General features: G+C 44.2%; 1 protein-coding gene across 1 annotated transcript in view; it reads left to right on the forward strand.

Moving 5' to 3' along the window:
- LOC119172151 (uncharacterized) overlaps positions 1-11,763 on the forward strand; it is a 31,541-nt gene extending 19,778 nt beyond the window's left edge. The window contains exons 9-11 of the mRNA XM_037423170.2: positions 2,557-2,795; positions 4,588-4,698; positions 7,234-11,763. Coding sequence (XP_037279067.2) covers positions 2,557-2,795; positions 4,588-4,698; positions 7,234-7,464 — 581 coding nt within the window. The 3' untranslated portion in view covers positions 7,465-11,763. The remainder of the gene's footprint in view (positions 1-2,556; positions 2,796-4,587; positions 4,699-7,233) is intronic.
- Positions 11,764-12,636: the final 873 nt, after the last annotated feature.

The raw sequence follows: 12,636 nt of genomic DNA on the forward strand, positions 1-12,636 counted from the left end.
TCAATTAACACGCTACCATACAAACAACATAACGCAGTGAGACAATAAACACACATGAACATGATAAACACACACTAACACATTCTCAAGGCGGCGTTGCCAACGCTTGACTTACCACGTGGGACCCCGGCGCAAAGCCCGCGGTGCCGAGCACCGGGGAGCCACGCTACAGACAACCGTTCGCGGCAGCCGCCACGCGCAGAAGAGACTCGCTCAACCCTCGCCCACCACCAAGGCCTGCCTTCCGCCAGGGGCCACCGCCGGCGCTACCACTCTACCAACAGTTGTACTCAAAGTGAACACAACGCCATCTATCGCCTGGCGGTGGTCACCACCAAAATAAAGCCTTGGGGCGAGACACGTGCGCCACGCGGCGCAGACAACTTTACAGGGGGGGTGTCAGCACCCCCACATTCCCCCAACCTTAAATCAAACCATATCCTGAAATAAAAAATGAGCTACACAAGCTTTAACAAAAAAAAATGATATCGCACGACCATAATGTCCTTGCACCACGACGCCGCCGCTGGTCGACACTGCTGCACTGTCCGGCTAGACTTCACCTCAGTACCGGCCCCGCAACAGCAACGTTGCCGTCGGCGCGACGATCCGTCGTTAGCGCCGACACGTCTTCCAGTTGCGACCAGCACTCGCGAGGGCGCCGGACTGCAGGCAGTTGCGCAGGTCCCAGGCATCTCCATCGCCCGACTTCACGACCGCATTCTTGACCAGCGACGCTGTGCAGGACAGCCGGCCGTGGATGACGTCCCTCCCGCTGAATACATCAATAACAACAACAAAAAAACTTGAAAGAAAACAATAGAGCAGGTCCTCGGGAAGGGAGCTTCGAGCTTTTCGCCCACGTGGTACGTTGGTCAGTACTGCTAGCTAATACATGGGTGGCGGCCGAGACGCCCATCAAAATAAAACAAAAATCACTTTTCCTAACCCTTGCATCGCAAGATAAAAAAAAGTGAGGGAAGCAGAGCGCGACACCTCAACGCTACGATCCACCTAGTTGTGCCACGTGCGACAGGCGGCTGCGCAGAGCCTTAGGCCTAATGAGTCGCTCGGCAACAACCGGCATCCACCCAGCACCCAGCCTAGGCGCAGAAGAGGCAGCCGCGAGGAGACGTCCACTCTGTGAGGTGGCCCTATCGCTCGCCGCACACAGCAGCTTACCGAGCGATCGGCGTCCACCGCCCCGGGCGGTGTCACGACGCCCCTGCGCCGAGCCGCAATACAAGTCAGCAACGACGCCCGGCTCCCTGAGCCCAAAGAGATAGAAGAAGCTATTTACAGAAAATCGGACCACCCACGAGGCTTCCGTACTCACTCGCTTCGGGCCTGGCCTACAAACCACGTGCTCTAGGCCTTGCTCACCCCAGGATGCGGACCGCATGGCTCTCGTCCTAATTCAACGTTTTTGAAAACTAACAACAACAAAAAATAACAACACTTGCGAGCAAAAAAAATAAATAGAAAGTCATCTTGCCGACAAATTCAAACACGTTACAAAACCAATCTCCTCGCTTCTCAACAAAGCACACCACCGACGCTAGCAAAGAAGTTCCCCCTGGGCCTACTCTACTCCGGCTCTAACAAAATCCCAGTATTGAACCGCAGAAACTGTCGTCCGATACTCCAAGAGCTCCACGTTAGGCAGCCAGTGTGGGGTCTCGGCGAGGCGAACGAGCGCAAAGCCACACCACGCTCTTGGAGTGAACGGACACAGTAGACGCAGTCGGTACAACACGTTACAACATACATACATTTATTAACTAATTTATATGACGATATCGTCCGCCGAATGATACATCGATTTTAATTAACACGCTACCATACAAGCAACATAACGCAGTGAGACAATAAACACACATGAACATGATAAACACACACTAACACATTCCCAAGGCGGCGTTGCCAACGCTTGACTTACCACGTGGGACCCCGGCGCGAAGCCCGCGGTGCCGAGCACCGGGGAGCCACGCTACAGACAACCGTTCGCGGCAGCCGCCACGCGCAGAAAAGACTCGCTCAACCCTCGCCCACCACCAAGGCCTGCCTTCCGCCAGGGGCCACCGCCGGTGCTACCACTCTACCAACAGTTGTGCTCAAAGCGAACACAACGCCATCTATCGCCCGGCGGTGGTCACCACCGAAATAAAGCCTTGGTGCGAGACACGTGCGCCACGCGGCGCAGACAACTTTACAGGGGGGGTGTCAGCACCCCCACAACTTCCACTTCACCACATCAACTTTTTAGGCTCAGCAATCCAAACTGGCTCATGAACCTGACAACGGTCTATTTTTTCATCTGAAACAAACTGCAAGGGGCTACAATAAACAAATCCACTTGTGAGATTGAAGCTGCATGCATGAAGATTAGGCAAAATTCGCGTACTACCCATCATTCTTATGGTGGCTGAACGATCACACTGCCAAAGTTTTCTCAAGACAATAGTAAAAAACTGTATGATTTGCTGCACATGAAAATGTTGCTGTGGTGAATTTAGGAACATACCCAGAATATTGTTTGTTTGTGAAACTTTACAGGGAGAGCGACGCAAGCAAGAAGGTCAGCGACAGTGTTCCTCCTCTACTCTTACGACTCAGCGACGCACTTCGAAGCAGTGCAGGCCCTGTACCAGTTCCTGTCAAGGGTTCCTGGTCTGCACGTGGTGTTCGATGTGACTGAAGCCAACGAGATGGGAGCCCCGCATCAGTGGCTGCCTACGTGGCTGCGTAAGGCGGACTACATTCTCCTCGTCGTGTCACAGGGTGTCTATGAAAAGGTGAGGGCAGAAAAAAATTCTCTGATAGTGCATGTGTGTGAGCAAAGTTCGCACTTTTTAGAGTGTTGCCAGCAGGAAAAGTTATTGGAACTCCGGGCTGGACTGCGATACTTTTAAATTGTATCGCTAGTTGACACATGATAGTTGGGTTACAATTATTTGAGGTACAGTTCCAAAATACTGCCGGAAATATTGTATCCAATACAATACGTAAAAGATATTTTGGCACATTTGCAAATTCGCTATTATAGATCGGCACAATTAAGCAACGAACACCTTTGTTGAAAACTGTGTACAGTACTCTCTCGGTAAACGAAAATTTTAAATGGAGCTGCTGCTTTAATGGAACAAATTCTTGTGACAAGATTGGTTTCATACTTGTATTTGCCTTCCCTGTTCCTCCCTGAGTAACTGAAACTCCCGTTTAAGGGAAACTAAATAGCAAAACTTTTTTTGCGCACTTGTAAAGTACAATTTCACAATTATGAAAACACCGCTTTTACCACAATACAATGCTTGGTAAGTGAGAACACACGCAAAAAGAAAATGTGGGTGGAGAGCCCACATTGAGATTTCCGCACCAAACACCATGACGTCATAAATTTTGAAGGTGTGTACTGGGTCCTACGTAGCTTCTAATGGGTGAAATTGAAGTACATTGTCATCTGTCCGTGCCATAAACTGAGAATGCAAAGTGTCTGAAAATTTCATCAAGCCAATGTTGCGAAAAATTAAAATTATTGACGTTACGTGCGTGACATCAACTCAAACAAACTGCACAGTCACCACCACAGTGAAAACTCACCAACTTGCAAGAAAGTAAGAAAAGCAAAAAAAGTTTAGTAAACAAATTTAAAGTTTTAACATCAGAAAGGTAGCAAATACATATGATAACAAATTTTTAAAGGGGCCCTGCAACAATTTTTTAAGTAGTCGTAGAATGTATGCACTAAAGTATCTTATTGGCTCGTGAATTCACCCCCGCCAAATTTTTTTTGAAATCCATCCAGTGCAAACAAAGCTACAAAGATTTGTCACACACTGCAATTGCATTCTCTCTTCTCTTGTATGAATGAAATCGCTGGAAGCTAAGCAGGGAGAGATGGCATGGAGAAAGAAAATATGGGGAAAGCAAATATGAAGAAAGCAAATACCTTAGATGCCCCCCGGCGGTGCTCTAGCGGCTAAGGTACTCGGCTGCTGATCCACAGGTCGCGGGATTGAGTCCCGGCTGCGGCAGCTGCATTTCTGATGGAGGCAGAAATGTTGTGGCGCGTGTGCTCAGATTTGGGTGCACGTTAAAGAACCCTAGGTGGTCGAAATTTCCGCAGCCCTCCACTACGGCGTCTCTCATAATCATATGGTGGTTTTGGGACGTTAAAGTCCACATATCAAATCACCATAGATGATGTTAATGTTGCGAGCTGCGGTGTGTGGTGCTGGACTGTGCACGTGAACATCAAAATTCATATAAATTACCTCCCATGTTATATTCACTGTTGAGATTTGGAAGGTGATACTTGCATGTTAAAGGGAATCGATCCGAAAGCTATCTCAGATGCAAAGTTTCGTGTCATCATCCCTTTAAGGTGCACACCTGAATTCCGAGGCTGTGGCTATACTCGCCCACTATGTAATTGTGTTTTCTCCTTCACATCATCATTGTTCTCCTTTTGCGCTTCCTCCTGTTCAGAATCGGTTCAGATAGGCTAGAGAGATGTAGTTCACGGAGACCTCGCTGCTATTCATGTCAATAAACTTTCTCTTTTTCATGCATGCTGTTTTATTACAGGTGGAAAAGCGCGTGAGGCCTGCACATGAACATCACCCGTGGGGAGATCTTGTCACGTCTGCCATCTATGACATCGTGCGACTACCCGACCTCCAGAAAAAACTTGTCAAGGTAAAGAAACTTCCCGGAAGTGTTGCTTGTTGCACACTCAGGTGCTTTCCCTTGCCGTAATGCTTTCTAACACAGAAGTCTGCAGGATTCTTAAGCATCGTGTGGTGAGCAGCTAAGTGAAGAGTTATAGACACTGCAATAAAGGGGCAGCACAACTCATTTTGCGTGTGCTAAAAATATGTAAATGATTTCTTGACTGCTTCTATAAGCATGCAAGTTAAACATTGAGGCAATTAGAAAACTCCAACCAAGAATTGTATTCAGGAACCCGGCATTTCGAAGCCAGACGGGCTTCTTCCTCACGGGTGTACTCAGGGATGTACTTTCAAGATGTGCGAGTGAGAAGGCAAAAACAGAACTTGTCCTTTTCGGTTTTCAGGAAACCCACCCACACAGGCCACTACCTTCATTTCAGGTCGAAACACCTGACATGCCAGAAGCTTTCTGCAGTGCGAAGCCATTTTGGGAGGGCCGAAAGACTTTGCTTATCGCTACAGCAGCGGAAGGAGGAAAAGGATAGAATAATCAATGACCTCCGCACCAATGACTACACAAAAAGCATTTGTTCGCAGAGCCCTCTACAATAGTAAAAACACGGCACCTGCGTCGCCGCAACGACGTGTGTCAATCCCATACGTCACCGGCGTCTGTGAAACAATAGCCCATATACTACTGAAAAATGCACGGGTCAACATCACACACAAGCCATCCGCCATTATCGGCAGCTTTATCCCTCACCCCAAAGGTCACGCACCTGGAAAAAAATCTCAGGGCGTCGTATGCCGAATCACGTGCGCCGACTGCTCCTCTTTCTATATTGGGAAGAGAATGGACTTCCATGAAAAGATGAGACAGCACAAGAATGACCTCCGTCGATTTAACGCCCAACGAAGCGCAGTAGAAGAACACTGCAAGCGGTTTGGCCACCACACCTACCCGGACAACGCAGTGATTCTGTAAAAAGAAAGGAACACCCGCCGGCGACTCCTCCTCAAATCCTGGCACATTCAGCAGACAGTGGGAAACATCGACCGCTTTACGGGGACACTGCCCACCCTCTATTGTCAGGGTTTGCGACGGGTCGTGGCAAACCTCTCACGCAAGGCGAGCAAGCGTATAGCAGCGCCGCACATCTCTGGCTTTCTCACCCCCTGAGGAAGAAGCCGGTCTGGCTTCGAAACCTCGGGTTCCTGAATGCAATTTTTGGTTAGAGTTTTCCAATAGCCTCACTTCTATCCCAACCAGGGAGACTTCTGTCAAGTGTTTGTCAGTGAAACATTACATTTTGCAGTGAGCCCATGGCCATACATGGTGGGGGTTGCTTTCTTTCTTTCCTGCGCCTTTTTTGCCACATTCGGTATTATCATAGCCAGTCTGACGGCACATAGAAACCAGCCATCGGGCAAATCGTGTGTGACTTTCGGTTAACTTTTTGGGCAAAAGCTAGCGTGACATCGTGGACGCATCAATCCAATATTGTAGCAAACGTGGTGGGAAAATTCATGACACATCCCACTTTTCCTATCACCACTGCGATCACACCCAACACGGTGTAGTGGCTGAGGTACTCGGCTGCTGACCTGCTGGTGGCGGGATCAAATCCCAGCCGTATTTTTGGTGGAGGCGAAAATGCTTGAGGTCTATGTGCTTAGATTTAGGCGTGCGTTAGAAAACCCCAGCTGGTCGAAATTTCCAGAGCCCTTCACTACGGCATCTTTCATAATTGGACGGCAGTTTTGGGACGTTGAACTTCAACAACAACAATAACCACAGTGATCACTCTTTGGCACCAAGCTTGAAATATTGTGACGAGTGCCCTAACGATTAATGAAAGAGCAATAGGAAAAGCATATCTTCCACCACTACCCACCTTAGAGCAACTGTTATGTATAGGGCTAGCGGGAAAAAGAGAGGATGTCTGTTCATGTCAGGTCCTTTTCTTTTCAAAAGTTTGATCAACAAAAGCATTGCGTTCATTTGAGTGTGTTCTCTGATTTGAAGAAAAGATGTTACAGGGACACTGGAATGGTTAGTTCAATTAGTTTTATATTCCATTTGTACATAACTAGAAATAGACTATGTTTTGTAGTACCTACCACTTTCTGTGCGTAAGCTCAAAGAAAGAGCAGAATAACAAAGTCGGGCACACGTGATGTGTGCCACGCTCTGCCGATCACCACATTTGTGCAAGGATGAATGTAGAAAAGTATTACTATGTAGTATGAACAAAATGGCTGAAACGTAAAGCTTGTAGGTAATTGACCATCGCATTCAGTCACCCTATCTACATTCAACAGTTGCACAAACATGGTGATTAACGAGAACAGCACGTCCTGCGCACGTCTGACTTCATGTTCCTGTTCTCCTCTCTTCGAGTCGATGCACGCAAAAAAAGTAAGCGCTAGATTTGTAAATTTTCAGGCCTCTCAAAGAGTGTGTTAATCTAGGATCACAGTAGGAGGAGGAGGTTCCTTTGGTCAGCCTTCATTTTTCAGTGAACGGAAAGTTGACTGAAGACAGTGATTTTCACGGCAGGTACTGATGACTGGAACCCCCGAGACCTGCGTGCCGACGTCATTGTTCACCCGAGGAGTGGTCTTCAAGCTTCCGAAGCACATAAGTAAAATGCTGCACCACATATTTGGCGAGCACCAGTGCCACACGAGGCTGCAGTGCATGGCTCGGCACCCACTGTGGCCCGATCCAGACTGTGAACAAACTCTCCGTAACAAGTTGGGGGAACTCGAGCTCTCGAAAAGTGTCTGAGTTTGCTTTTAGTGTACTCGGTGGGCAAACAAACGTGTTACAATGTGATTGCACAGTGGCCAAGCCTGTTAAAAAATTCGCTTTTGATCAGAACGATCCATGTGGACGTAATCAAGATCACAGGGAGCTTTTGTTGGCTCTTGAATGACTGCATTTTTATACTTATCGAGTACTGATGCAGTTCAATTCTTGGGTGTCTATAGGTGATAAAACCACGAAGCTCTTCTCTGTTTTGTTTTTTTAATGCAATGTCATTATAAAACAAAGTCTCTAGCACATTCTGCCTGGGTCTGACAGTGGTAGTTTTAGTAAACTTTAACCCAACAAAACTTATTTTTATATTATTTTTTGACAATCTTGCCATTATAAAGTTCATTAATAGTAATAAGAGAAAAGGTTTTTTACCAGTATGAACCGTTTTCTTTTGTATTGTCTCTTTAAAAATATGCATTATGCTCATCTAGTCAAAACAGCTTGATGAATCTGTTCCAGTTTTGAGCTTTGCTTGAACATTGAACTACAGCAGTGCATTCATGCTGATTCTGTATCAATAATTTTGAAAACTTATTGCTTAGTTGGCTGTTTTCAACCTGCCAGTGTCAAAGAAGTCCTTTCTTATAAGACATGCTAAGGCATCATGAAGTGTATCTGTGCTCATGCAACATTTCATTGTGCAGTGTATGATGGTTTGAGACATTGAAGAAACCAGTAAGGCGTGTGTCTCAACATGTGTAATAGTTCAATGTTTCACGTGCATTTTGTTGTGTACATAGTATTTTAAGTCTTGTTCCAATTTGTTGTGTACATAGTATTTTAAGTCTTGTTCCAAGTTGTGTTACCATGTGCAAGCTTCTTCATTGAAGCCTACCCTGTTATCTTGTATAGTCGTTTATTACTTTGTGAGTGTTGTATTCTTAAATGTAGTTTTTACTCTGTGCCATAATGTCGCCTACCTAGCAAGATGTAGGGCGTGAAATGTTTTTAACCCTTTCAGATGCCATTTATGAAGGACTGTCTGTAAATGTGTCAATCTGATACGTTATTTAATGGAACTCACGGTGCCTTTGTGAAAAAAATAATGTCACGATATGTTAACTTATGCGTGTTGCAGTAACTGCCGCGAAATCCCAAGAAAGGCTCCCCCCCATCCCCCCTCCTCGGTGAAAGATAATCTGACAAGATTTGGAGAGAGGCCCGTGCTCGGTCATGGAGAAAAATTGTAAATGGCGGAGGAAGAGCCGCTAAGAAAAAAAAAATGCACACTCGTTGTTCCAATGAAATGCTTCACTGAGTATGTGGTAACAGGCTGACAGACATCGATGCTGTGAGACCCACAAACAATACATTTCGTCTGAAGCCATTTAGTCAGCACGAACAAGAACAGGCGCACCATCTCATGCTTGGTGGGTCATTGTTGTCTTGTGGCCGGATTTTTCTCATTCGCACTAGTGCACTACGAGTGCAAATGTATCCATTGTTTTGATTTAGTGAATGAAATAGTGAAAATGGCGGGAGGAAAAGGAGGGGGGGGGGGGGGGGCGCTTGCTCTGTCATTGGCACATACTGCAAATATCTTGAAAAAAAGGAGGGTGCTTCTTTGGGTGTGGTCATTTGCTTGAAATTTTACGACAATCCTAATTAGATTGTAGTTAAATGCATATTTATCTTGAGCTCTGTTTTGTTATCAATAAAATGAAATGTCAGGCTAGAAGTACAGTGCAAACTTATTTTTAGTTGTGTGTATTTTGTGCAAAAAGAATTGTAATTTTCACCTGGCTCCCAGAAAACAGCACGTTGAACGACTTGTCAAATGTGATAGTGCGTTCAGCAAAGTGATCATATGCAACAGCACCAAGCAAGACGAGGTCAAATAAAGACAAATTAATTATGCTGGAGGTTTAATCCATCTAAAGCTTTGCATATATTGTACTTTATTAGCCTTTGGTTGATACAGATAGCACAATCAACTCCTGTACACAATTGTGTGCATAGCATCTCAAAGCGTTATTTACTTACTACAACTTAAACATGGTTTTTATCACAACATTACTTGATAGCCTAGGTAAAGGCTAAGGACTCGTTCGTATGAACTGAATTGATTTTAAATTCATATCTGAAGTTATCAGGTCTTTTTTGACTATGTACAGCCATTCCTAAACGTTTATAGAGTGTGGAGGGCATGATAAGGCTGAATATCATTGTGATTTCTCCACTCAGTGGGAATTGGATGTAAAGGATGTGGTAGCCATGCACAAAGTAGCTGCTGGTCTTTTAGATGCCAGGGCCGATACACTGACTCTCAATTGAATACATTTTTTTTCCCCGATTTCTTTCTTGAAAAGGTATTTTAGTTGAGTGTATGTACTACCTGCAAATACAGCACTGTTTAGTATACAAATGTGCTTATTGTTTTATTTTTTATTTTTTGGCATTGTATACTTGACGTATTGTATGTTGCATTGTACCTTGCTTTTCTTTTGCAAATCCATTCGTATTGTAGGTTGCTTGTTGTCTAGAGATTTGCTAGCAACTGTGTATACTGGAAAACAGACCGCCAATGTATGAAGGAAGGGTAATGGATGAAAAGCTCATTTTTTTTGTCACGTGTAACCTATGAAACCAGTAGACAGGTAAGCCTAGAAAGGTATTTCGGGTATTATTTGTATTTGTTAACTGCAATGAATTAATTATAACTGTGAAAAAATTAAAGGGGACGAAAAGACAGCTTGCTGCTGGTAATAACCGAACCTACAAGCTTCAGATAATGCATTCAATTCTCATACAATTGAGCTACTGCGGCTGTTGTCCTCCTGATAACCTTTATGGGCATTGCTATTTATTTAAACCTGTTGCCAGCGCTGGTTGTAGCCGTGAGTGCGAGCTTGCATCATGTAATGCGTAGCCCTTTTATGATTCAGCTGTTTTATGCAGAATTAACTCGAAGTATGCTATTATCTGCCACGATATCAAAACCGCATCAGCGTCCCAAATTTCCTCTTTCCTATGATTTCTGAGCCTAAACATGCTACTAGGTTCACCGAATAGAGTCGTGAACATGCCGGCCTTATTTGCACAGCACTTGGTGTGTTTTTATCTAATTTTAAGGTTTTTTCTATCACCCAGCATGAAAACAATTCCATTATCACTAAAATATTTACAACCTCACCACTATTTACTGTTTATGCATTTCGCTGTCTGTGTGCATTCTCTACAGCAGACTGTTTAAGGGACTCAAAAGGCCCACTTAAAAACTGTACAAGTGGCTGAAGAGTAATGTGGAACACGCATGCTACGGCCAAACCAGGCAAAAATAGATGCCAGCATGCTCGATCAGCAGGTGCCCTGCACATAACAAGAGTGTGTCGGTACGTCCAGCTGGGATCAGCACTTTTGGCTGTTAGTGCATTCACTGGCAGGCAGCGTAAGCGCTGTTCTTTCACTTTCCCGTTTTGCCAAAGATCAACCAACTAGCCCAATAGTACATATTAAACTTATTATCTCACATCTTTTCAGTGCTCCCTGGCAAAACTGTAATGGTTGCATAGGACGTTGTTCAAGTACTCATACGAGGATAGTAGCAAATAGGGGGAATGATTATTGTTATTTATTTCTGCTTATGTACAAAGTAAAAGTGCTATAGTTGCAGTGTTTTTCATCTTGTTGTCTTTCATCTTGTTTTTTAGCGTAGTGCTATTTCCAAGTCAATGCACTGCACTTGGTTTCCTCTGCAATGCCCCACTGGCCCTGGGGATGCAGCATTACAGTGAATCAAAAAGTAATTCCTTTTATTTGCAATATTGCCAGAATACTGAAAAACAAGAAACATGGAAATGCCAATAGTTTTGAAGGACAATATTTATTATTTTCCTATTCTGTGACCGTCTTGTTTTTTATTGCTGTTACTTCTATATCGTTATTATTATTAATGATTTTATCATTTACCATGTGTTTTAATGCCTTATGAACTTTGCCTTGTTGTACAGACGGGTCAACTGTTAAAGGGAACACCTGCATCAGCAGCATGTTTAGATTTCGCTATTTTATGGAATCATAGCGGCTTAGATATGCATAAGGCTACTGGTGGTTAAATGTTCCGACTCCTCTTGACAGACTATTGACTTACATGAAGACTGTTTCTTAATCCACTTGCTCTTAGACGGCCAGGAATATTGATGGTGTGCATTCGAGTGTTCCCTGTAACAGTGGATTATACTGTTCATGCACACAGTGCAGTATTTTTATATGTACTGCTCGTTATTTTTTGAATAAAGTTGGCTGATTAGTAGCCTTGACAAATAACTTTTTACAATATAGCATTGTACAACAACTGTTTTTTTTTTTTTTCATTGTATGTGTTTGCCGTCCCGGCTGCTTTCCAGTCAATTTCAGGCTGGGAAATTGATTGAGTTGGCAAAGAATTTAATGAATCTTTATCTCAATTCTTTCTTTTCACAAGGTGATTGGGATGATGACACACAACCCAATAATGTTTCTTTAAATCTGCTTTAGCTTCTCTGAGTACAGTTTCCGCATACTCATAAGCACCTATCTTTAGCTGAAAAATGTTAAGATCTACCAAATTTGTTCTCTTGAAGCATGCTCGGAGACCAGTTTGGTAAACCTGGACTAGTAAAAGCTGCCATTCTTAACCTTAATGGGGCCTAACATTATGAACAATGCACACTAACTATTGAAGGTGGCATAGTCGTTTGTATCAGCTTATATGTACAAAATTTGAGCTCTTTTGTTTAGGGTTTTTGAGAAAAAAGTGGGACATTCGTGTGCCACTGCCCACTGGAAGACAGTCGTTAATTTCATGCAAACTTGCTTCTGCTTTACAATTAACAAAGGATAGAGCCTACAAACACTAACTCTTCCTTTTGTTGCTTTGAACATGCAGCCTTTTAAATCTGATTGCAAAGAGAATAAAATGTTGTTGAGTGTTCAGCATAAGATCGCCGAGTGGCATCCTTAGTCTGGGATGCCATTGGAGCTGGCTGATTTCCTTGCATGTTTCACATGAAGACCCTCTTGGGTCTTTGGATCCGAGATAGACAGAGCTGCCTCCAACCCTTTTATGTTGGGTTGTTTTTTGGGTTGCATGAGTGGAATGTGTGGACATTATCATACCATGTGGTTCAGGGTGGCTGTTTCAGACTTTTTCAAAAGCAC

This window comes from Rhipicephalus microplus, chromosome 4 (genome assembly GCF_043290135.1).
Source record: "Rhipicephalus microplus isolate Deutch F79 chromosome 4, USDA_Rmic, whole genome shotgun sequence".
Taxonomy (NCBI): domain Eukaryota; kingdom Metazoa; phylum Arthropoda; class Arachnida; order Ixodida; family Ixodidae; genus Rhipicephalus; species Rhipicephalus microplus.